Source organism: Haliotis cracherodii, unplaced genomic scaffold, assembly GCF_022045235.1.
Source record: "Haliotis cracherodii isolate W230 unplaced genomic scaffold, xgHalCrac1.p SCAF_41, whole genome shotgun sequence".
Taxonomy (NCBI): domain Eukaryota; kingdom Metazoa; phylum Mollusca; class Gastropoda; order Lepetellida; family Haliotidae; genus Haliotis; species Haliotis cracherodii.
The window spans coordinates 420,225-445,841 of record NW_027266299.1 but is presented as its reverse complement, the minus strand read 5'-3'; the positions used below and the strand labels follow the sequence as shown (position 1 = coordinate 445,841).

General features: G+C 39.5%; 1 protein-coding gene and 1 long non-coding RNA gene across 2 annotated transcripts in view; one reads left to right on the top strand and one right to left on the bottom strand.

Moving 5' to 3' along the window:
• Positions 1 to 25,617, bottom strand: part of LOC139441573 (uncharacterized) — a 395,726-nt gene that overhangs the window by 182,494 nt on the left and 187,615 nt on the right. The gene's annotated exons all lie outside the window — the stretch shown is intronic.
• On the top strand, positions 5,148 to 10,724 carry LOC139441604 (uncharacterized). Its single transcript, XM_071222412.1, has 4 exons — positions 5,148 to 5,220; positions 9,125 to 9,337; positions 9,856 to 10,089; positions 10,344 to 10,724. The coding sequence occupies exons 1-4, from the start codon at positions 5,163 to 5,165 to the stop codon at positions 10,601 to 10,603; spliced, it is 765 nt and encodes a 254-aa protein (XP_071078513.1). The 5' UTR covers positions 5,148 to 5,162; the 3' UTR covers positions 10,604 to 10,724.

Below are 25,617 nucleotides of genomic sequence, written 5' to 3'. Positions count from 1 at the left end.
GACCATGGGAACGTAAAGTACATCTGCTTTCTGCATGGACCGGCAAGATTTATGTCATCCTTTCAATCATTGACGATAGTTTATCAGTTACGCCACAGATTACAGACGAATGTACTACGTTTAAAACTGCATTAACATTATTCAAATGATGTGGAACTTACATAACCCCTTAGTGGGACAATACGCTACTACAAGCCCCTCAAGGATACATCCACTAACAATATAAGTTATCAATTAGCTCTTCCAATTTATGAAATAATAATATATGCATCAGAATAAATGAATTAGTTCAATTTCCCCAAAAGAAAGACAAGACATCCAAAGGAGTGAAACAGGCTCTATGTAAAAGGGGTGCCAGGGGCCATGCTAAACAAGCAGCTGGAGCAGTTGAAGACTTATCCTCATCTTGGTCCTCACGGTCCAGCTTACAGGCACAGAAAAGCATAAAGATGAACTTTGTTGTGTCATTGCAACTGATGGGCAGTGAAAAGGCCAACAATAACCCCGAGAACAAGGATAATAGGTAGTAAGTAACAGTCATTGAACCATGACGTATATGTCTTGAAACAGTAAACACCATTATGATACACTGAAAGCAAGATTTCAGCAACCGATTGAAGACTATTTACCACATGGTTAACACTGGATGTACTTCTTTGGGAGAGCATTCTATTACACATAATGTGTTTTGTTCCAAGATGCAGATGATATTGGCCATGTAAAGCTTAGGAAATTCTACAGGACAGATGCCTCTGTCAGATCTAAGAGACCTTTCGAAATCAAAGACCGTCCCTTCAACATGAAATAGTGGAAAAGTGTTGCTGTAAAATGTCAATCCATACCTTACGATGTTATTCTCCTGTTTCATTATACGCAAAACGTCAATTAATAGTTAATAATGTATGTGCATATTTCTCAGATGGACTATGGAAAGTCTCCTGTCGGTGAGTTTAATGAGTCGTTCTTTAAAATGTTTTGTAAAAGCATGGTTTTACCTTTCCCATGGAGCCACTGATTCTATATTGCATTTGCAGAGCTGCTGTTGATATATACCACTTGTTTCATGTTGGGGAAACTAACAAGCGCTATAATGAGACATCTCGTTAGCCCCATTAGACTTCTCCAATGTGCGACCTTGTCATGGATGTAAAGATTCAGCAGCGGTGCCTTAACTGAACAGAAAGGCTGAAATGTATTTACCTGTCTAAATACCATAAAACTCTACAAAGAGTCGAGAAAGGGCAGACGATCTTCAACTGCAACATTGGACTCCAGATAGGCCTGTCGGGGGGTCCTATTGGATGTGTATGAGTGCACATATTCCTCGACCATCCACATCAGGCATGCTTTGTGACAATACTAAATGTCAACATAAAAAATAAAGGACGTGGGACACAGGAGGAAGGAAATATAGATATATGGGAGAAAATGTAAATCAACTGACGAAATGTTTGATAATTCATAATGCTAATCTACAGGGATAGAGCCATTCACTTGTCAGTCCACCATCGATAACGTCACTATAATCCTATTATCTTCTATTGTTTAACCGGTTCGATCACCGACCGCGTCATACCAAAAGACTTTAAAAGATGGTACTTACCCTGTCTGGCGCTCGGCATTAAGGGGCTAAAACAAGGACTGGTCGGCTCGGAGTCAGCATACTGTGTCTGAGTGGGGTATTCATGTTAAACTGCGGCATGGTATCTCAGTGAGTTAGCACTATAAATCGGCATCAGTCCGGACTAGTACAAGCAGACACATAAACACACACACGTACATGCACATCGCTATATAAGTGTAATAATCTTGGACGCGACGTTAAACCCCATTTCACCTCACCTCACCATTGTTTAACCACGACCCGACCAATGATGCCAGACATTAATTACTTCAGACCGCCTTACCTTGAACAATATAAGTGGTTCCCATAAGACGGCCTTTGCAGCAGTTTTGATAAACCTTCAAGTTCATGACACATTAAGCAATTGCGTCTGGCAACATCAGCCAGGAAAGGATAAGGATTATGGGATATTACACGAGAGACCTAAAAGATATTAAGGTCCGGGGTAAAGACAATGAGGACATGGTGCTTCCATGGGAACAGTTCTCTTGAGATCCATTGCCCTTGCAAACATAGAGACTCAGATATCATAACAACAACTAAAGATGAAGGATTTTATTTGGTTGGTGACGATGTTGAAGACAGGAGATAAATACTACAGCCATGTGCAATTGCAAATGGACGTTTATGGTGTGACTTAATGTGACTGATTTATATACCAATGAATGTAGACATGCCTGGGCAAGAACGCAAACATTTGTGCATGGACACCACAACCTCAATATTGGCAAATGTGTTTCATGATAACAGATTGTGAGATTGCTGTCCCCGTGAACACTCATCAAGAAGAGCCACCAACGAAGACGTGTCACGTTCTACATTTCTCCACAAATTCGAGAGACAACATTGGAAATGGCAAAGGGATTGAGGTTTATTAACTGTTTAAAAGACAGACTGACAGCCAATGTATATCAGTTACAGACCACAGGCCAACAATACATTAATATAGTAGAATAAATCACGCATGCTAGAGTAAAGTACATACATTTCCATTTATAAAAATTTCATTCATGACAAAAAAGGTATCTTGTATTTCATAATTTGGAATTTGTTACCCATATTACGAAGGACAAGATTGTCACCTGTTTGCATGAGCTATGTGAATTGTATTAGGGATGAATATTTATTGTAATATAAACATTACATGGTATTCATCTTCTATATATTTAAAGTTTTGGAACAAATAGAAATCGCAAAATCTTTCATTATGGGGATCATCTGTTAATCAGCTGCCTCTATGACAACAAATCAGGTTCATAAATCTAAAACGCGAAATAGATCTTCGGTTTAATCAATATCGACATGTGTACGATTTAAACGGTTTGAACCAGGGTATTGTTATGGCATTGTGAAAGAGAGTGATTCAGGATCAGCACCCTTGCTCCCCACCCACCATGGAGTGCCACAAACAATGGTGTTTAAGTGCGCTTGATATCCAACTTACAAACCGGATACGGGGATGGTATACTCCAGCAAGTACGACGCAAAAACCTGTATTTCTTTACCAAAATAAATATCAGTCAGGTTTGGCCATTACAAGAAATTGCAAACATACAGATTTCGGAGGTCAACATCACCAGATTGGCCCATGAGCCTCCACCTTCTGGAATAGAATTCTAGTCAAAATTAATTATATTATAAGTGAGATAATAATATTTCATAACTGTTTTAATATTTAAGTTCCAATGAGCCTGTTCCTGGCTCCAGTGCCCTAAGTCACCAAACTCCCGTCCTCCATCGACACGAGGGCACAACCCACGACAAACGGGATGCCCAATTCAGTTGCATTTAATGACTAGCAAAAGGAACCTGGCCAGTTAAAAGAGACATAATTTATAACCTTTTTGTGGAACATGCAAAGTTAGCGACTTTTCTGTTTTCCTAATTTACCTTTGTCCTCAGTCAAAGTGAAAATAGCTGCAATCTCTCCTCAATTCAGACACACAGACAGCAACGGTTTATGACATTGATGATCCATTTTAGCTTAATGACTCACCTCTCGCTGATATCATTCTAAAATTCATTGATTGTCCTTTTCACAACATCCCACACGTAATAGTAACCGTCGGTCGCCACTGTACGGATAAGAGTACGCCCCTTCCAATACGGCCCCCTTGTTGTTGCTATAAGTATATGTCCATGTGATATTTGACAGTGACACACGGGGTTATGTTCCAGATGGTCTGAAAGGCTGACATTTATATTTAGTGTGAATGAGTTTTAACTGTGTCAAGTACAGCTTGAACAGGATGGTGACACGATACGACGAGTCAAATAGGCAACCGAGCCTGACCACCTAACCACCTAATCAATTTAGACGTCTAGTATGACAAGAAATTGTTTGGGGCCTTTTCTAACATTGTGGAACTTTTATGTGATGACAATTCATTAACGCAAGCCATAGTTACATTCTGAAATGCAAACCGCATCCACTCCTTATGTACAGTCAGCATCCAAAGAAGGTGAGTTCCAGCTTCATCAAAGCAAAATAAATTGAGGCTGGACTAGGCAATAAAGTATCCGAAAGCATGAATAGTTATCCATACATTTGAGCATGATGACATGCAAACTGCCATGTCAGCGAGTCTGGACACCAGGTAATCTTCAGTTTCGTCTTTCGTCATATGCAATTTGCTGTGGAATAAATTTCCAGATGTCTTTGCACTTAATTAAACACAATGCTCTACCAATTTGTATTGTTTAAATGATATTTTTTATTATTTGTTGATTTTGTGTGTCGTTTGCTGCCACTGAAGTCATGGTGTGTGTTTTGGAATGGAGAAGCTGTTTCTATTGAACAGTCGTTATCAATACTCGTTTAAGTATCTACCTATCTGGTTGGCCAGTCGTCATCTCGTAAGATCCAATACAAGTCAAATGGACCTGTGTGTGGACATTATATAACCCAAGGAAACGAATAAGATGATCACAGAGCAGGAATCATTACCCGGACGAGTGTAGATGCAGGCCTAGTTAATGGCATAATTGGTCACGAATGCGAGCTCTCAATCTGCTTACTTTGAATAAATGTGCCGGAACAGAAGTGTGAAGTCGTTTACAGGATACCAAATAACAGGTCGATAAAACAATCGAATTCAGTCCATGAAGAACATGTGTTTGCAGAAATGTACAGAAATGTAAGCTTCTATTAATAAAGTTGCAATAAAGTTTGGCAAACTATTCACCAAGAGTGTGTTTGATTTTTGCCAAAGGTATGAATACCTACTTCCAATTTGAAAACTGACATTTGCAACTGATCAACAGTAATTGAACCGATAGGGTAATAATCCTACAAGGACATGTACAAGGACTTACAAGGCAAACGATCAACATCAGTACCGTCAGTTTTAATGAGTACGTTGGGTACAGTATCATTATGTATTCGTACTTAATGTGACATAAATAATAAACACCATTTCAATCAGTAGCTCTGTCTGTACAAGTAAGATTCTATTGATTATTGTGTTTTGAAACACTTCATTAGGTACCTTCAATATGAAATGTGACAAATGCTCTGAAACCATCCAGGGACAGAATCATGAGGCCACTAACAGGCCTGAGTCTACTGGTCGCTCTATGTTATCTATCTTTACAAGGTATGTAACTCATTTGAATAATATTGTTACATTTGTTTGTGTTTTTGTTTGTTGTTTAACGATGCATTGAGCAATATTCAACCTATATGACGGCGCTCTGTAAATAATCAAGTCTGGACAATCAATTCAGTGACTGACATCATTAGCATCGATGACATCCATCAACCAACCATCCTGACCACCAGATCCCGTTAGTCGCCTCTTACCACAAGCATAGTCGCCTTTCACGGCAAGCATGGGTTGCTGAAGAACTATTCTACCCCGGATCTTCACGGGTCTTGTTACTTATTTAATGTAGAATATTAAAAGCGTGTATTTATTTACATCAGAATTGCAGAAAAATAGAGAATACTACACGCATTCTCGTTTGATACCATTATTACGAATCGAGTGGACTTTCTATGGTATCTGACCGAGCGAAAGCGAGTTTCGTAATAATGGTATTTAACGAGAGTGCGTATGATCTTATATTTTGTATTTATTATTGTTGCGCATGAATATTAATATATGCCCAAACATTGGCATTGTTGTCATTTCTATGCATACGCATTAACAAAAAAATGTTACTTCTGTTGTGTGTGCAAACCCGGTGACAATTTCTGCTCCATTGATGTTAGTTCGCAGGACAACTAATATCCCGTTCACATGCGTCTCTATACATATGTGTGTATATGTGCATTCGTGTGTAGAATGCATACGTGAGTATGCTTGTTATGTGAACGCGTTTACTCATGTGTGCATATTTACATCAGGAGCAAATTTGCATCATGTCTGGAGCAGGTGCAAATGTAAATGAAAATTTGCACTGTGTGTATATGTTGCAATGTGAACGTTTATGTTTATGTAAGAGGATGATCTAATTAATATCTGTTCTTTTGCCAACACCAAACAAATTGTCAACAGCTGCCAACTGTTGTGCGTATATACAGAGTTGAGCGATAGGTGTTTTCTTTTGGTTACAAGGAGTCAAAACTTTGTGTACGAAATAAATTAATCACATGTTGCTTCACGCGAAAATGTAGGTGAAGTAACTCTCTTCTCATTCAACTCTGATTGGAAAACACCCTGTTTTGTGTTGAAAGTCGTGAACAGACTGACGAATATGTGTGCCTTACACAATTTACATACTATATTTACACACCTAAGTTGATTTTCATGTGAACGCATAGTAAATTTACATATACACACGTATGTATAGTTACGCATGTGCAAAATTACTTACGTTAGTAAATGTTGTACATGTGTACGGGGTATAAGTATACTTAAAAAGTCGACAGCGCCGCGCTTTGAATCACGGACCAAAAGTCGGTCACTCGCACCGCCGGTATCCCGACTGTGTATTCATATTGGTTCAGTTGAGGTGAAATGGGGTTTAACGTCGCGTCCAAGATTATTGCACTTATATAGCGACGTGCATGTACGTGTGTGTGTTTGTGTGGCTGCTTGTACTAGTCCGGACTGATGCCGATTTATAGTGCTAGCTCACTGAGATACCATGCCGCAGTTTAACATGAATACCCCACTCAGACACAGTATACTGACTCCGAGCCGACAAGTTCTTGTTTTAGCCCCTCAATGCCGAGTGCCAGACAGGGTAACAACAAGTACCATCTTTTAACGTCTTTCGGTATGACGCGGCCGGGGATCGAACCACGGACCTTCCGCTCTCCGGGCGGACGCTCTACCACTAGACCACGGAGGCATCTATCAGCTGAATGTATATCCTGTACGTACCTTCGTGGAAGAGGGAAACCAGAGTGCTCGCCAATGACGACATTGGTAACTGTACGACCTTGTACTGACGAAGTGAAAGTCAATTAACTCGAGTCTGCTTCACAGCTTCAAACGATGGGCAAGGCCACCAAGAGAATGAGAAAAGACAACCGTGATCTACTCACAACGTCTTACGCTAGCCTACAGAGATCCATAGAGAATATTAGTGGTGTTTTGGGCCACAAACTCAGGGCACACTTCCACGATGTTTTCTAATGTTTTTTATCGGAACTCTGTTCACTTTGAGTGATTTCATGGTGCAGTCGTGTACGTACGTTCGTACGTTCATCCATAAAAAATACCTTCGGAAACAGTGCAACATAATAATCTTCAAAGAGGATGATGGCACAATCGGGTGACGACATCGAACATTTTTAAACTGATATTATTTGGTCACGCTGAACTGTTCACGTTAAATCAAATTGAAACTCTCGAAAGCGGTCGGATGCATCACGCTTACAGAGACCCCAATCTGTCGGTATTCGTACATTGCAAATTGATAGAGCTCGATTATATAATGTCTGTAGCAGCTCTATAAAAAGAAAACAGATTCTGTTAATTATAACATTCGGCAGAGCGAATCGATTAATATTCCCCAGACGACAGTTGTGAGTATGTTCTGTAACTTTCAACTCATCGGTACTTCTCGACTTTGACTCAACATTATTTTAGGTAGAATATTTAAAAAAATATACCAGGACTCTCTTTACCAGCAGTTCAATTTGAGTAAGTGGCCTTTGCCATGATGTATTTGGAATGTGTTCTCTGAAGTGGAACAAGGCTCTTTACAATTGCATGGTGTCCTCCATGTGTATTATATTAATCCCCTTCAAGTTTTGATTTGGCTTGGTTTGTTGTTTTACGCCGCACTCAGCAATATTCCAGCTATATGGCGGTGGTCTGTAAATATTCGAGTCTGGACCAGACAATCCAGTGATTTACATCATGAACATCGATCCACGCATTTGGGATCGATGACATGCATCAACCAAATCTGCGAGCCTGACCACCCGATCCCGTTAGTCGCCTTTTACGGCAAGCATGGGTTGCTGAAGACCTATTCTACCCCGGGTCGTCACGGGTCTCAAGTTTTGAGAACATGATGACTGGATTACAGGGCACTTAGAGCCTTGAAGGATAAATGTTTCTGTTTTACCATAAACGGTTTATTTCTTGAAACTAAACACTGTGTTGTGTGATAACGTAATACAACATCATACATAAAATGTTCTACGATTATGAGGATTATACAATATTTGAAAATATTTTTGCTATCATCGCACCGTTCTGTGATGTGTCGCCGTTGCCGAGGTGCACTATTACACGTCCTCAAATCATATGATGTGAGTTCTTCTGTTGTTTTGTTGTTTAAAAAATATTGAAGTCATTCACTTGATTATCGAAATATAAAAAAGTTCCGTCATTTGGAAGTGTACATAAATGGAGATATGAACTGAGGATAATGTGGGTATGATTAACTGACCACTAATAGTAAAGGATAATTTAAACACTGTAGTGACCATGGCGATACTCAGTACCCATTATTACATACACGTATGTCCACAGGGTGCTGTTATGTAAAACCTCCACAAAGTGTTCGATATAGCTAAGAGTGTGTGAGTGTGTAAGTTGGGTTTAACACTGATTTGAACAGAAATCCCGTTATATCACAGTGTGTCTGCTTAATGTATGATGAAAGCCCAAACTGATGTAGGTTTACCACATCGGTGAAACCCACGAGCACTTTTCAATAGAAAACATTCCAGTAGCTGCAGCCTTTGATGTCAACGTTTCACAACATTTGAGGTGCAATCAAGCATGCTCTTTCCACGAAAACTTTAAATAACTTCGTCCGACTGCTTAAGAGTTGTTCGAAAATGGTTACACCGTTAAGGCTTCAGTGCAACTTTGAAGAGGCTTTATGGTAGAGCTGTGGAGGACATTTCCAAATTTGACGCATCAGTGACAAACATTATGTCTGATGTCATTTTGATTTTGTCATGAACATTTGACTTGCCTTTGCGTGTGTTGTGACGGGTTCCACCGGTTGGACAGAATACGTTCAACCTCTTAACTGAGATTTGTTATGACTATTGTAATTGTTTTGTCACTTTCGCTTCGATACTTTCAGATATTTCCGTAAGTAAGGCAGAGAATATCATGAGAGGAAAACCCAGTAGATTAAGTACAGTCTACTGGAACGCTAAGTATGGGAATGATGGAAATATCCAGAACACACCAGCTTGGACCCGGGACAGTGTGCATCCTTATTGGCAGGGAGATCTGCAGGGGTTCTATTCTGTCAATACCATCTCAGTTGTGAGTGGCATCACCTTTGGCACTGGTAAGTCTCTGCGATTGTGCAACTGCAGTCGTATCTGGTTTGTTTGAGGCCGCCGACGCATGGCAGGAGTACTGCTGAGGGGTGTCAGGTAATAAATACTTGTTGTATGCTGTTTGGGGAAATAATGGGTGCTACCGGTAGGGCAGGTCATGCTTGCCCTTTTTGCGAACACCTGGTGTCATCACAGATTTTTAGTGGCCCATTAATGTTTTCACCACTATTTTGCACTTGAAGCCAAATGGAATCTGTTTCGGCAGATAATCCAGACTGGTTATTCTCTAGCATTGACGATTCATATTTTATATCAATAACACTTTGACATGTGACCCAAATCTGTATAGAATCTGTAATATGTAATTTGTACTAAAATAATAACCACTGTTACATTCACCAAGGTAATTATAGCATCTGTACTAAGTGATAAGTGAAACAGTGATAAGTGTATTATTGAGTTATGAGTTTGATTATTTCAAACTTTAAACACTATCCCATCATATGGTTAATTTTGCACCTAACAGAAGCATACCTAGGGAGTGCATACGTGGGTGTGTCTGTCGATGACAGCAGCGACTGCCCAGATGTGGAAATCTTTATCTGCGGCCAGTGTCCAGCTGTGATTGGTCAAGGAGAAACCTTCACGTTCAACTGTTCCCATCCACGCCCTGTTCGATTCGTGAAGGTCTGGAGAAACATCACTGGTACATTAGCTGTTTTGGAGGTTGAGGTTGATGGCACGCCTATGAAGCGAAGTGGTAATATATCCTTTCACTAAGAAATCATCTACCAACTCTGAGCTATCTTTCGTCAACTGTAGAACCACCCTAACTATACATCTGTAAAATTATTAACTTAAAACCAGCTGCTTGTAACTGCCATCCTATTTTCTTTTAAATCGATATTTTTATTTATGTGTGTTTTCTGTTGGTGAATTAATAGCTATTGTATTTTAATTCCCTGAACTGAAGACGTTAACTGTGTAAGGAATGACAATACGTTTTGATTTCAGGAACAAAGTACAATAAAGTACTCAACATGAAAGTTTCAACACCGATGACGTCTCTCACAGCTGCATCCGCCAATGAATGCGGTCGTCAGTGCCACTTGTCCCAGCCATGCCTCAGTTTCAGTTACAACCCAACAGCTGTTCCCAACTGTCTCCTGACAACAGACCCAGCAGATGCAGCAGCAGCAGTCGGATGGACCAAGTTCACCATCGAGAAGTGTTCCAGCAACATCACCTGTCACCTGGCTGATCAACTTAATTAGTACCAGATCCACTATTTGCTCTGTAGATGTGTTATGTTTGACTTACATTATGTTCATCTGGATGCTATGTTTAATTAACAAATAGTACCAATTCTGTCTTTAAAACGTTTGGTGATAAAGTCCAGCCACAATCATTTCATACTTGAGATATCACTACTTGAGACACGCCACTTCTGTCTCACGGCACTTTACGCCATTTGACTTCATGAACATGATCAACAGTTCAAATGTGAGTCAAAGTTTGTTCCTTGCACAAGATGCACTGTTTGTTTTGCAGATGTAACATACAGGGGCGTTATGTTAACGACATGTTGAATAAACAAAAGCAGCAATATCAAAAGTTTTTTTCAAAGCTAACATAATTTTCTTCGCCTGAGAACCAGATGGTCCTATGGCCACAGTTGACCCAAAAGGATGTATTTGCATTTTCGTTCCAAATGGGTGTTTTTCTAACAATGTTGTAAATTTCATTAATCCCCTGTTGCTGGAAAATAGTTTTTCAGTGATTCTATGTCTAAAAAAGGGATCCTACAACCAGCCTGTTCTAACAAAAGAACATTTGTCTGTAAATTTATGAAAAGATGGATAATTACTTTTGCTTTAAAAACATATCAATTATTTTGTATTTGTTTGTTTCATGTGAAAAAAAATGGTTTTCAGTTAATATTTTACAGCGCTTCAAATTTTAAAATATCATTTACTCAAAACTTGCAAAAGTGGTGATAGGACATAATGGTTCTCAGGCGACGACAAGTGCGCCATCGTGTCACTGAACTTTCTGGTCCGCCACTTGATTGTATTGTTGGTTTACAGGCTGGCGTCGCATGCTAGGAGTACTGCCGTGTGGTGTTAAGAAACACACAAACACTTATTTCTTTATGTGAATTGTGTGATTTGCAGGACATGTTTACCATTTTCGCGAAAACCTGGTGACATCACTGATTTTAAGTGATCCATTCACATAAATTTCAAAGCCATTTTGGCTTTTACGCCCGCTGGATTCTGTTTCGGTGGATAAACGAGACAGGTTATTCTTTGAAGTTTACATGTTTCTATTTCTGTGTTGGGGGTACATTGTGACGAAGATATCATACCTTACCATCCTGTGATGCCAGTGCTGAGACATGGAATTAAACTGCTTCTCTTCTTTATTACACCTCTAAAATGCAGGCACATGATTGGTCAGTTGTACCCATAACATACGGCTGCCTTTTTGTTTACAATTGTTATGAGAAATGTTTGCTGTCATCACATATAATAAACAATTTATGTATAACAACTTCTTATCATACTGTTACAGCGACGTTTCCGTATAGAACCTTATACCATTTTCAACATAAATATTCTTCACAGAAAATTATGCTTTGCTTGATTGCTCACGTATTTCGACCAGTTAAAAACCCATTATGTACATAATGTATAATGTGTATAGCTTTATGGTGTATGCATACAAAGTTAGCTACTGATTCGTTTTTCTGTTTTCCTTAGTCTTCCTTTGTCCTCATGCAAACATAAAGTTAGCTGCTTTCCCTCTTTCATTCAGACATATAGACAGTCATTCTTTCTGAACATCGATTATTAAGTCTTGAGAGTACGACTATCACACATCGCTAGTTGTTAGTCTTTTCCGCCAGATATCACACACATATATCAATGATAAAGTTGTATCACCGCACCTCAGAAAGAACAGCAATACATATCGCCGCTTGCCAATTTACGTAAGAAATGTATCTTAGTTTATTTTAATATGAACGGCAACGCCCTGGCATCTGTTATAGTGTCCATGTATGAAACAATTTAAGGGAGTCAACCATGACTGTAAAATTACTGACAAAGCTGAAGGCGGTATTTATTTTTATTGTTGTAAGGGACACGCCAGGGGCTCCAGACATGACATGCAGATTACAAGTTGTTCAGACATTGTTTATTTCTCTTAGTCTACTTGATTTAAAGAGGTGTTTATGTTTTCAATTAAACGTGTGTCATTATTAAATTACCTTTGCCCCCACAAGGAATTGTTTGTTTTCCTTTTCAGTCCAGTATGGCACTGGCGCTAGTCTTGGTTTGATTTCCTGTTGGTTGGATTTCAAGACAAGTGTAATGTACGGGTACTACGTGTCCATCAACCAAGGATTGGATGATGGAGTTTAAAGGCACGGCGATGACCTTTACAAGAAAGATATCTGGTTAAAATATTTCTATTCCTCGCGAATCCTGGCCTGCAATACATTACACCATGTATATTTTCAGCGTACGATTTTAACGTGAAGTTCCTTAACCCTATTAATAATTATTAAGACCTAAAAGCACATGCTGCTAATGAACATCGATTATCGACATCTCGCATATTGAGTATCATCACTTCCTATTCAGGATCATTGAACGTCCTATCTAAAGGGTTATCAGAAAAAAACATGTACTTAGGAAAACAATCCTTTGACCAGCAATGATTATTGACGTTTCATGGTATCATGTAGAGAAACACTCCTTTGAACAACATATATTATAGATCCTGTGTAGATTGACTGAAACACATCAAGGATGTCATCGGAATAGCTGCAATAATGTTAATGCGGCTTCGAGCAAACCTCATTCACTCGTGAAGGTATTACACAATATGATGGCTTCGGACTGCCGTACACTTGCAGAGTTTATGTTCCCTTTGTATATAGTCACCTTTTTATTCAAAACTAAAACTGTATGTCGCACACATTATGTCACTGAATATCGGAACTGAGCTCCAGAAATAATTCAGGCCATCAGGGACGATCTTAAAGCCAACAAAATGGCTCTCAAACAACGTAATCAGCACAAACACCCAATAACCTCATCCACCAACACAAGACAATCCACATAAGTAGCAGTTACTCTATATAAGACAGAGTGGGGCACGTATTTAGTGTAAATAAGTTTAATATGTTCTTTCCTTTGTTTGTAACCAAGTATAGCTGGAACAGGATGGTGACACGACAATCAAATATATGCCAGCTATATATATGTTTAAGTATATCAATGATTTGATAACCTTCAATAATGGTCAAATAGTCGCTTCCACTCATTTACGCAGCTGGGTTAGAAATATAAGGCACAAGTGCAGCCGTCTCGTCTGTTTCATGTTTAGATCTATGCATGCAGATTCAGAATGACAACAAATACTAGTATCCACAAGACGGTATGTCATGAGGGATGACTTCAACTGTCCAAAAGAGAGCTGTCCCTTCATGTCGAGCAATATTCCAGCACCACCATTACTTCCTGTCTACATTTCACACCATTTGAGGTACAATCGAGCATCTTCGAAGATTTCAAAAATAATCACACGACGCTTGCTCAGAAGGTGTTTGATCAAGGTTACACCATTCAAGGCCAAGGTAAAGCTTTCAAAGGTTTTATTGTTGACACTATAGATGCGGAAAACATTTCCAAACAATGACGCATCAGTGACACAAATATCAGATAATATCAGATATTGATTCCCCTGACTTGCAATTGTACCGTATGTTCGCGTGTAATATCGGGCAAACTATTGACTTCCGTTTGCAAGTGTGTGTGTGGCGCGTGCCACCTGCTATCATAGTGATGTGTGTGTGTGTGTGTGTGTGTGTGTGTGTGTGTGTGTGTGTGTGTGTGTGTGTGTGTGTGTGTGTGTGTGTGTGTGTGTGTGTGTGTGTGTGTGTGCTTATGATATAGTCGGAACTGTACAATGCACTATCATGTTAGCAGTAGATAACTTTGGATAACTATCCCCCCTCACCCCCTCATTTGATGACGTCACAAGTGCACCTAGTAACCCCACGTGACTGATGACGTCACATAACCTTGACCTTGGGGGGTGGGTGTGTGTGTGTGTGTTGTCAACGTCATTGCCTCATTCATATGCAGAATAACTCATTAATATGCAAATGTATGCATGACGTCATAGGTCAATTAGGTTAATAAAGGGTCAACTGACCAAATGCAATCATGCAAATAATGACTTGACCATTCGTTAACCGTAGAACACGGGATAGTAATGAATGTCCCTATATGGACATGATACTACGACCGGGGTTGGGTTGGATCTTGACTCACGCAGAATGGAATGTCATTGTGAGACCATTTTGGCGCGAGAACATGTGGTGAACATTTGAACCTTTTGCTTTGAAGACATTTCTCTGTGCACATTCGGTGGCCGGCTATGTGTGGTAGGATTAAAAAAAAATGCCCAGGAACAGGTGCATGTAGAAAGATCTCCCGATATTCAATTACATTCATTAAGGGTCAACTGACCGGATGCAATTAATTACTTGACCATTCGTTAAACGTAGAACAACACGTGTCTAAAAACAAGATGGCGGACGTTGCCATGAACGCTCACGGGCTGTCACGTGTCCTCGGTTTGAATCTCGCGCCTGACCTACAAGTCAGTTCTATGAGGCACCATTCCACATCTCAGGCTACGTTGATCCATAAGTGCAATAACTCATTCATTGTGAAATATAATCATGACGTCACAGGTCAGAAAGAGTAATGAGGATAACTTCTAAGAGATAAGATTACTTGAGCATTCATTAACAAAGAACAATGGATAGTAATGAATATCCTTATATGGAAACTTAGGTCACCAATCCCTCATTAATATGCAAGATAACTCATTAATATGTAAATGTATAAGTGATGTATCAGGTGAATCAGATGAATACAGGGTCAACTGACCAGATGCAATTTACTTACATTAACAAAGAACAATGGATAGTAATGAATATCCTCATATGGAAACTTGACATCGCACGCGAAATGGAATGTTATTGCGACTGAATTTTGCCGCCTTTTTGCCCCCTCTCTACATGCTCATTCGGGGGGCTGCGTCTGCTGAGATTATCAGCCCAGGAATAAGAGTGTGATTTATGTCAATATGTGTTATAAAACTCAACGGTCGTGTTGAGTGACTGACATTTCACTCTAACCTTGCTGACAGTATTGAAGACGGAATGAATGAGGAGAATGGAGGTCACGTGCTACTGTGTCAGAGTCGTCTTAGGTGAGTAATAATTTTAATCTAAATATTTTAACAAATTATTTACTGATATGTAATTAGTTACATTGAAATCTTTTTTCTTTCTTTCTCATCTGTCTACCTCTAATGCATATTTGTGTAAAGTATTTTTGTAATGTTATGTATGCATTTGTACACCATGCTTTTGATAAAATAATTCATATTATTTAACAGTTAAACTTAAAACAGATTCTTATTTTACCAATCCATTTGTAGAGTTTAATACCCAACAGAAATTAGATATAATTCTTCTTTTTTTTTTTCGTTGTTGTTGATAAAACATCACTCGTTAAACATTTTACAAAGCAAGAAATAGAACACTCATAGTGATTTTATGAAAATTTACTTTTTATGAAATGTAACAAAGTGATTTCTGATACAGACTATACTTTGGTGTGCGAGCGGCGCACAACTTTTGGGTACATGCTATGGCATTGCGATTCCTGGCTGTAGATGTTATAGTCTGTTTCTGCATGATGTATGATGTGTATGAAAATAAACCTTGATTGAGTTTATTATGTTATCATGAGTCCAACGAATTCTCATTTAGGAAAAAAAAAGTACATGTTCAAATTCAATGTTCCCTTTGTTCAAGGATGTGTGCACCACAAATGGCGTCCCATTGAAGAACCATCATAATTAAGAGACATAGTGATGTAGTTACCTTTACCTATGTGCTCTTTAATATAGTCAGACATGATCGATCAATGTATTCTTATATTGTCTTTTTTTTATCTCTTTTTACAAAACAGTTACGATTAATCTTAAGGTTTTAAAAGGTGATCTTAGCATAGTGTTAGTTAACCATTGTCATGATACATTTCTATGACTCGAGATAAAGTTAGAATATTCTGAATTTAGCATGATTAGTTTTTTAAAACCTTAAGATTAATCGTTTGGTGTATTGTGTCCTCTGTCAGTGGTCAGGAAGATAACCCGATGATCAATTCAACGCAAGCTTCACCAAGTACATATTCGCTAGGGAGTCACGTGATCACCTTCTTTACAGCGCTCAATGGGCATAGTAATATTTCCATATTTAGTTAGTGTACTATGTACACAGTTGTCGACGCATCTAACAGTAGATCACATTGCTTATATTGTTACAAGTGAGGTTTATTTTACAACACTCCGAATGAGTTCGTATATGCTATACACATAACACCTTGTTTTGTCCGTGTTCTATGAGGCACCATTCCACATCTCAGGCTACGTTGATCCATAAGTGCAATAACTCATTCATTGTGAAATATAATCATGACGTCACAGGTCAGAAAGAGTAATGAGAGGTCTGTTGTTCCAATGCAAGAAGGAAATGTGTTAATGAGTCCTTCATTAAGTGAGAACAAAGCATAGTAATGAGTGTCCCTATATGGAAGTGGCTACTACGAGGTTCAAATGTGATTCACGGGGAAAGGAATGTCATTGTTAGACATATTCCATTGATGCATGTATTTCGTGTAGTTATGACTGTCACATGTGGCAAAGAGGGGTGTGAGTTGAATTTCCATAGAAACCACATGTCCAGTTCTTAACTCTTCTAGTGTTACCTCTTATAAGTTTTTTTTAACATTCAGTTGTCATGACAACTAAATAAAAAAATAAGGGTTAACAGTCTTGACTCTAAGAGGTCAGCTCTGAGAAATATAGAGTCGGTATTGCGAAACCCGTGTGTTGAAGACTGCAAAGTATGCCAGTCTGGTCTGAGACGTTTTAATACTGTAAAATTACATTCTTTTTCTAAAAGATGTTTGGAGTTCAAAATGTCGATTCAGTTTCCTTTTTTCAATGGAAAAATACTCGTTTAAACCCATACCCAGAATCATTTTTATGAGAAAAAATAGAGTGAAATAACGTAGTTTAGTGGATAACTTCTAAGAGATAAGATTACTTGAGCATTCATTAACAAAGAACAATGGATAGTAATGAATATCCTTATATGGAAACTTAGGTCACCAATCCCTCATTAATATGCAAGATAACTCATTAATGTGTAAATGTATAAGTGATGTATCAGGTGAATTAGATGAATACAGGGTCAACTGACCAGATGCACATTAACAAAGAACAATGGATAGTAATGAATATCCTCATATGGAAACTTGACATCCCACGCGAAATGGAATGTTATTGCAACTGAATTTTGCCGCCTTTTTGCACCTTTCTCCATGCTCATTCGGGGGGGGCTGCGTCTGCTGAGATTATCAGCCCAGGAATAAGAGTGTGATCTATGTCAATATGTGTTATAAAACTCAAGGGTCGTGTTGAGTGACTGACATTTTCACTCTAACCTTGCTGACAGATAGACGTCCGTTTTCAAAATGAAGAGAGTTTCAGAGGATATATTTGGAACTACAGATCATTTTCACAAAGCATAGCAAGACCAAGTCGAGAAAAACATGTCGGAGAAAATCAATGGCATCAAAGGGGTTCGCCGAAGAGACTGGTTGCATCTAAGAAGAAAAAGATGACAACCAAGAAAAGCGAAAATGACTATACTGAAAATGCAACCCCTGTCGAAAGTAAAGGCTGCATAAACACCCTCCTCCTCCTCCTCTTCCTCCTCTAGATAAACACCCTCCTACTCCTTCCTCCTCCTCCTCCTCTGGATAAACACCCTTCTCCTCCTCCTCCTCCTCTGGATAAACACCCTCCTCCTCCTCCTCCTCCTCTGGATAAACACCCTCCACCTCCTCCTCCTCTGGATAAACACCCTCCTCCTCCTCCACCTCCTCCTCTGGATAAACACCCTCCTCCTCCTCCTCCTCCTCTGGATAAACACCCTCCTCCTCCTCCTCCTCCTCCTCCACCTCCTCTGGATAAACACCCTCCTCCTCCTCTGGATAAACACCCTCCTCCTCCTCCTCCATCCTCTGGATAAACACCCTCCTCCTCCTCCTCCTCCTCTGGATAAACACCCTCCTCCTCCTCCTCCTCCTCCTCTGGATAAACACCCTTCTCCTCCTCCTCCTCCTCCGGATAAACACCCTCCTCCTCCTCCTCCTCCTCTGGATAAACACCCTCCTCCTCCTCCTCCTCCTCCTCCTCCTCCTCCTCCTCCTCCTCTGGATAAACACCCTCCTCCTCCTCCTCCTCCTCTGTAAAAACACCCTCCTCCTCCTCCTCGCTCTGGATAAACACCCTCCTCCTCCTCCTCCTCCTCTGGATTAAACACCCTCCCCTCCTCCTCCTCCCTCCTCCTCCTCCTCTGGATAAACACCCTCCTCCTCCTCCTCCTCCTCCTCTGGATAAATACCCTCCTCCTCCTCCTCCTCCTCTGGATAAACACCCTCCTCCTCCTCCACCTCCTCTCTGGATAAACACCCTCCTCCTCCTCCTCCTCCTCCTCTCCTCCTCTGGATAAACACCCTCCTTCCTCCTCTGGATAAACACCCTCCTCCTCCTCCTCCTCCTCCTCTGGATAAAACACCCTCCTCCTCCTCCTCCTCCTCTGGATAAACACCCTCCTCCTCCTCCTCCTCCTCCTCTGGATAAACACCCTCCTCCTCCCCCTCTCTGGATAAACACCCTCCTCATCCTCCTCCTCCTCCTCCTCCTCTGGATAAACACCCTCCTCCTCCTCCTCCTCCTCCTCTGGTGTTTATCCAGAGGAGGAGGAGGAGGAGGGTGTTTATCCAGAGGAGGAGGAGGAGGAGGAGGAGGGTGTTTATCCAGAGGAGGAGGAGGAGGGTGTTTATCCAGAGGAGGAGAGGAGGAGGAGGGTGTTTATCCAGAGGAGGAGGAGGAGGAGAAGGGTGTTTATCCAAAGGAGGAGGAGGAGGAGGAGGAGGAGAAGGGTGTTTATCTAGAGGAGGAAGAGGAGGAGGAGGAGGGTGTTTATGCAGCCTTTACTTTCGACTGGGGTTGCATTTTCAGTATAGTCCATTTTCGCTTTCTTGGTTGTCATCTTTTTCTTCTTAGATGCAACCAGTCTCTTCGGCGACCCCTTTGATGCCATTGATTTTCTCCGACATGTTTTTCTCGACTTGGTCTTGCTATGCTTTGTGAAAATGACTGTAGTTCCAAATATATCCTCTGAAACTCTCTTCATTTTGGGACGTCTTATCTGTCAGCAAGGTTAGAGTGAAAATGTCAGTCACTCAACACGACCCTTGAGTTTTATAACACATATTGACATAGATCACACTCTTATTCCTGGGCTGATAATCTCAGCAGACGCAGCCCCCCCGAATGAGCATGGAGAAAAGGTGCAAAAAGGCGGCAAAATTCAGTTGCAATAACATTCCATTTCGCGTGGGATGTCAAGTTTCCATATGAGGATATTCATTACTATCCATTGTTCTTTGTTAATGTAAGTAAATTGCATCTGGTCAGTTGACCCTGTATTCATCTAATTCACCTGATACATCACTTATACATTTACACATTAATGAGTTATCTTGCATATTAATGAGGGATTGGTGACCTAAGTTTTCCATATAAGGATATTCATTACTATCCATTGTTCTTTGTTAATGAATGCTCAAGTAATCTTATCTCTTAGAAGTTATCCACTAAACTACGTTATTTCACTCTATTTTTTCTCATAAAAATGATTCTGGGTATGGGTTAAACGAGTATTTTTCCATTGAAAAAAGGAAACTGAATCGACATTTTGAACTCCAAACATCTTTTAGAAAAAGAATGTAATTTTACAGTATTAAAACGTCTCAGACCAGACTGGCATACTTTGCAGTCTTCAACACACGGGTTTCGCAATACCGACTCTATATTTCTCAGAGCTGACCTCTTAGAGTCAAGACTGTTAACCCTTATTTTTTTATTTAGTTGTCATGACAACTGAATGTTAAAAGGAACTTATAAGAGGTAACACTAGAAGAGTTAAGAACTGGACATGTGGTTTCTATGGAAATTCAACTCACACCCCTCTTTGCCACATGTGACAGTCATAACTACACGAAATACATGCATCAATGGAATATGTCTAACAATGACATTCCTTTCCCCGTGAATCACATTTGAACCTCGTAGTAGCCACTTCCATATAGGGGACACTCATTACTATGCTTTGTTCTCACTTAATGAAGGACTCATTAACACATTTCCTTCTTGCATTGGAACAACAGACCTCTCATTACTCTTTCTGACCTGTGACGTCATGATTATATTTCACAATGAATGAGTTATTGCACTTATGGATCAACGTAGCCTGAGATGTGGAATGGTGCCTCATAGAACACGGACAAAACAAGGTGTTATGTGTATAGCATATACGAACTCATTCGGAGTGTTGTAAAATAAACCTCACTTGTAACAATATAAGCAATGTGATCTACTGTTAGATGCGTCGACAACTGTGTACATCGTACACTAACTAAATATGGAAATATTACTATGCCCATTGAGCGCTGTAAAGAAGGTGATCACGTGACTCCCCAGCGAATATGTACTTGGTGAAGCTTGCGTTGAATTGATCATCGGGTTATCTTCCTGACCACTGACAGAGGACACAATACACCAAACGATTAATCTTAAGGTTTTAAAAAACTAATCATGCTAAATTCAGAATATTCTAACTTTATCTCGAGTCATAGAAATGTATCATGACAATGGTTAACTAACACTATGCTAAGATCACCTTTTTAAAACCTTAAGATTAATCGTAACTGTTTTGTAAAAAGAGATAAAAAAAAGACAATATAAGAATACATTGATCGATCATGTCTGACTATATTAAAGAGCACATAGGTAAAGGTAACTACATCACTATGTCTCTTAATTATGATGGTTCTTCAATGGGACGCCATTTGTGGTGCACACATCCTTGAACAAAGGGAACATTGAATTTGAACATGTACTTTTTTTTTCCTAAATGAGAATTCGTTGGACTCATGATAACATAATAAACTCAATCAAGGTTTTTTTTCATACACATCATACATCATGCAGAAACAGACTATAACATCTACAGCCAGGAATCGCAATGCCATAGCATGTACCCAAAAGTTGTGCGCCGCTCGCACACCAAAGTATAGTCTGTATCAGAAATCACTTTGTTACATTTCATAAAAAGTAAATTATTGTTCTTTGTTAATGAATGTTCAAGTAATCTTATCTCTCAGAAGTTATCCACTAAACTACGTTATTTCACTCTATTTTTTCTCATGAAAATGATTCTGGGTATGGGTTAAACGAGTATTTTTCCATTGAAAAAAGGAAACTGAATCGACATTTTGAACTCCAAACATCTTTTAGAAAAAGAATGTAATTTTACAGTATTAAAACGTCTCAGACCAGACTGGCATACTTTGCAGTCTTCAACACACGGGTTTCGCAATACCGACTCTATATTTCTCAGAGCTGACCTCTTGGAGTCAAGACTGTTAACCCTTATTTTTTTATTTAGTTGTCATGGCAACTGAATGTTACAAGGAACTTATAAGAGGTAACACTAGAAGAGTTAAGAACTGGACATGTGGTTTCTATGGAAATTCAACTCACACCCCTCTTTGCCACATGTGACAGTCATAACTACACGAAATACATGCATCAATGGAATATGTCTAACAATGACATTCCTTTCCCCGTGAATCACATTTGAAACCTCGTAGTAGCCACTTCCATATAGGGACACTCATTACTATGCTTTGTTCTCACTTAATGAAGGACTCATTAACACATTTCCTTCTTGCATTGGAACAACAGACCTCTCATTACTCTTTCTGACCTGTGACGTCATGATTATATTTCACAATGAATGAGTTATTGCACTTATGGATCAACGTAGCCTGAGATGTGGAATGTGCCTCATAGAACTGACTTGTAGGTCAGGCGCGAGATTCAAACCGAGGACACGTGACAGCCCGTGAGCGTTCATGGCAACGTCCGCCATCTTGTTTTTAGACACGTGTTGTTCTACGTTTAACGAATGGTCAAGTAATTAATTGCATCCGGTCAGTTGACCCTTAATGAATGTAATTGAATATCGGGAGATCTTTCTACATGCACCTGTTCCTGGGCATTTTTTTTTAATCCTACCACACATAGCCGGCCACCGAATGTGCACAGAGAAATGTCTTCAAAGCAAAAGGTTCAAATGTTCACCACATGTTCTCGCGCCAAAATGGTCTCACAATGACATTCCATTCTGCGTGAGTCAAGATCCAACCCAACCCCGGTCGTAGTATCATGTCCATATAGGGACATTCATTACTATCCCGTGTTCTACAGTTAACGAATGGTCAAGTCATTAATTGCATGATTGCATTTGGTCAGTTGACCCTTTATTAACCTAATTGACCTATGACGTCATGCATACATTTGCATATTAATGAGTTATTCTGCATATGAATGAGGCAATGACGTTGACAACACACACACACACACCCACCCCCCAAGGTCAAGGTTATGTGACGTCATCAGTCACGTGGGGTTACTAGGTGCACTTGTGACGTCATCAAATGAGGGGGTGAGGGGGGATAGTTATCCAAAGTTATCTACTGTTAGCAGATATTTCTTATGACTATAAAATGGCTCTGTCACTTTTATTTTACACACTATATCAGATTGTGTGAAATAGTTGCACTGAATGGTAGCGCTCTGATGTTGTGAGATTTGTTACAGTGATAGCATGCATATGATAAGGATTATAAACAAAATCATTTGGCATTAATGTTGAGCTCGACTAAAACGGGTAAGGTTAACATTTACTCTTGAGACTATAAATCAGTTTTTAGTGCGACATATCAAAGTTGAAAATATTGATAAATATAGTAAGAGTCTGTTAGGGCAGAATTTAGAGTTCGATATAAACGCGAATTTCAAATATCCGACTACGGGGATCGTCATTTCCAACACTGAATTAGTGATTGAATTAGCTTTGATGACCCATTACCTATTTAGCAGTGTACATTCAAGTCATTTCATATTTAGGACACCAAACGTATCTACACGTTTTGCATCCAGGAGTGAGTGAGTGAGTGAGTATGGTTTTACGCCGCTTTTAGCACTATTCCAGCAATATCATGGCGGCGAACACCAGAAATGGGCTTCACACATTGTACCCATGTCGGGAATCGAACCCGGGTCTTCGGCATCCAGGAGTGAAAACGATCCCGTGACTTTGGCGTGTCGACAAGCCAACACTTTAGTCACTTCCACTATCCAACAGCCATTTCTGTGCATCAGCTATGCTGATTTCGTCCCTTCACACGCTAAAAACCTATGGATTGTGGGTTCAAATCCTGTTTTACCTTAATTTTGTTTCTAGGTTTGACAGCACAATACCTGTTCTCGTGAGTTTCACCAAGTGGAGACCTGCATCACCTCGGACTTTACCCCCACATCAAACTGACATGCCGCGATGTAACCGAAATACTATTCAAAGCGGCGATAAACCTTACTCTCACTCTAACTCACTTACTCTACTGCAAAAGGATTGACGAATGTCTGTTCACATACAGTCCGTCATCTTCAACACTCACTTTGAACTGAATTAAATTCAAACACTTAAAGGGGCGGTCGGGTAGCCTAGTGGTTAAAGCGTTCGCTCGTCACGCCGAAGACCCGGGTTCGTTTCCCATCATGGGTACAATGTGTGAAGTCCATTTCTGGTGTCCCCCGCCGTGATATTGCTGGAATATTGCTAAAAGCGGCGTAAAATCATACTCATTCACTCATTCAAAACCTTAAAAACGTACATGCATACCATTACGTCACAGAGGAAAAATCCAGTTTACTCTGCATCCTAGAGACAGGTATCCTTTTTTTCTATCTAGAAGGCTGGTCACTGTATATTCATAGTTTGATCATTTGTCAATAAATTGTAGTAGGGCATACTTTATGCACGACAGATGTGAGATGTCAGAAGACTTTATTGAAAAGTTGTCGTGTGTGATCGAAAGCCTGAATGTAAGATGTAAGATTATTTATGAGACTAAAAAGTGACGATTTTAAAATGGTAAATGATTCAATCCGTAAATAACAAAATATTAATACTAGATATTTCACCTGCAAGAAATACGTGAGAGGACTATAGCACCAGGGGCGTCTTGGAAGGGTGATTGAAAACCGGGCAATCTATAATGTCAAACAGGTTTTTGATCACTCACTCTTGACACTAAACATCTCATGCAGCAAAGCATTTGTTGCAAAAGAAATATTTCATGTTGTATGGAAAGAACATATAATTATATCAAATGTTTAGAGGGTTTGTATTCCATGGATGTAAAAAACGGTCAATATATATATATATATGCTTATGATAGAGTCGGAAGTGTACAATGGACTATCATGTTAGCAGATATTTATTATGATTATAAAAGGGCTTTGTTACTTTTATTTTACACACTATATCAGATTGTGTGAAATAGTTGCACTGAATGTTTAGCGCTCTGATGTTGTGAGATTTGTTACAGTGATAGCATGTATATGATAAGGAATATAAACAAAATCATTTATCATTCATGTTGAGTTCGATTGAGTTGAGTACTATGTACGCTATAAAAATGCATTCACTTTAACGTCGTATATAAGTGAGTGAGTGAGTTAGGTTTAACGCCGCTTTTAACAGTATTCCAGTTATATTGCGGCGTGTCAGCTTAATGTGGGAGGAAAGCCCGAAGTGATGCAGGTCTCAGACGTTTACCACTTCGGTGAAACCCACGGGCACGGGTATGGTGCTCGTATATAAGACTTAATGATGAGTCTTATAATAGTTATTGAGTAACACGGATCTTTTTTCAGATCTAAGTAACATGTTACAAAGTAATTATATTTTCCCTGCTTCATTACAATTGATAATGCACTGATTATTGAATTTTAATTACATCTGATAAGGTGACTATGGGAATACCTGGAAAATATGCGGCGTTATGTTGTGCAACCATTTCACCATTTATGATTCTGATGAGGCCTTTACTGATGTGGTTTCAGTTTTGATAGTTCTTTTGGAACAGTTATTCCTGGACAAAATACGAAACTATAATGCAGCAAGACAACACATTCTTTTTCATGTCAA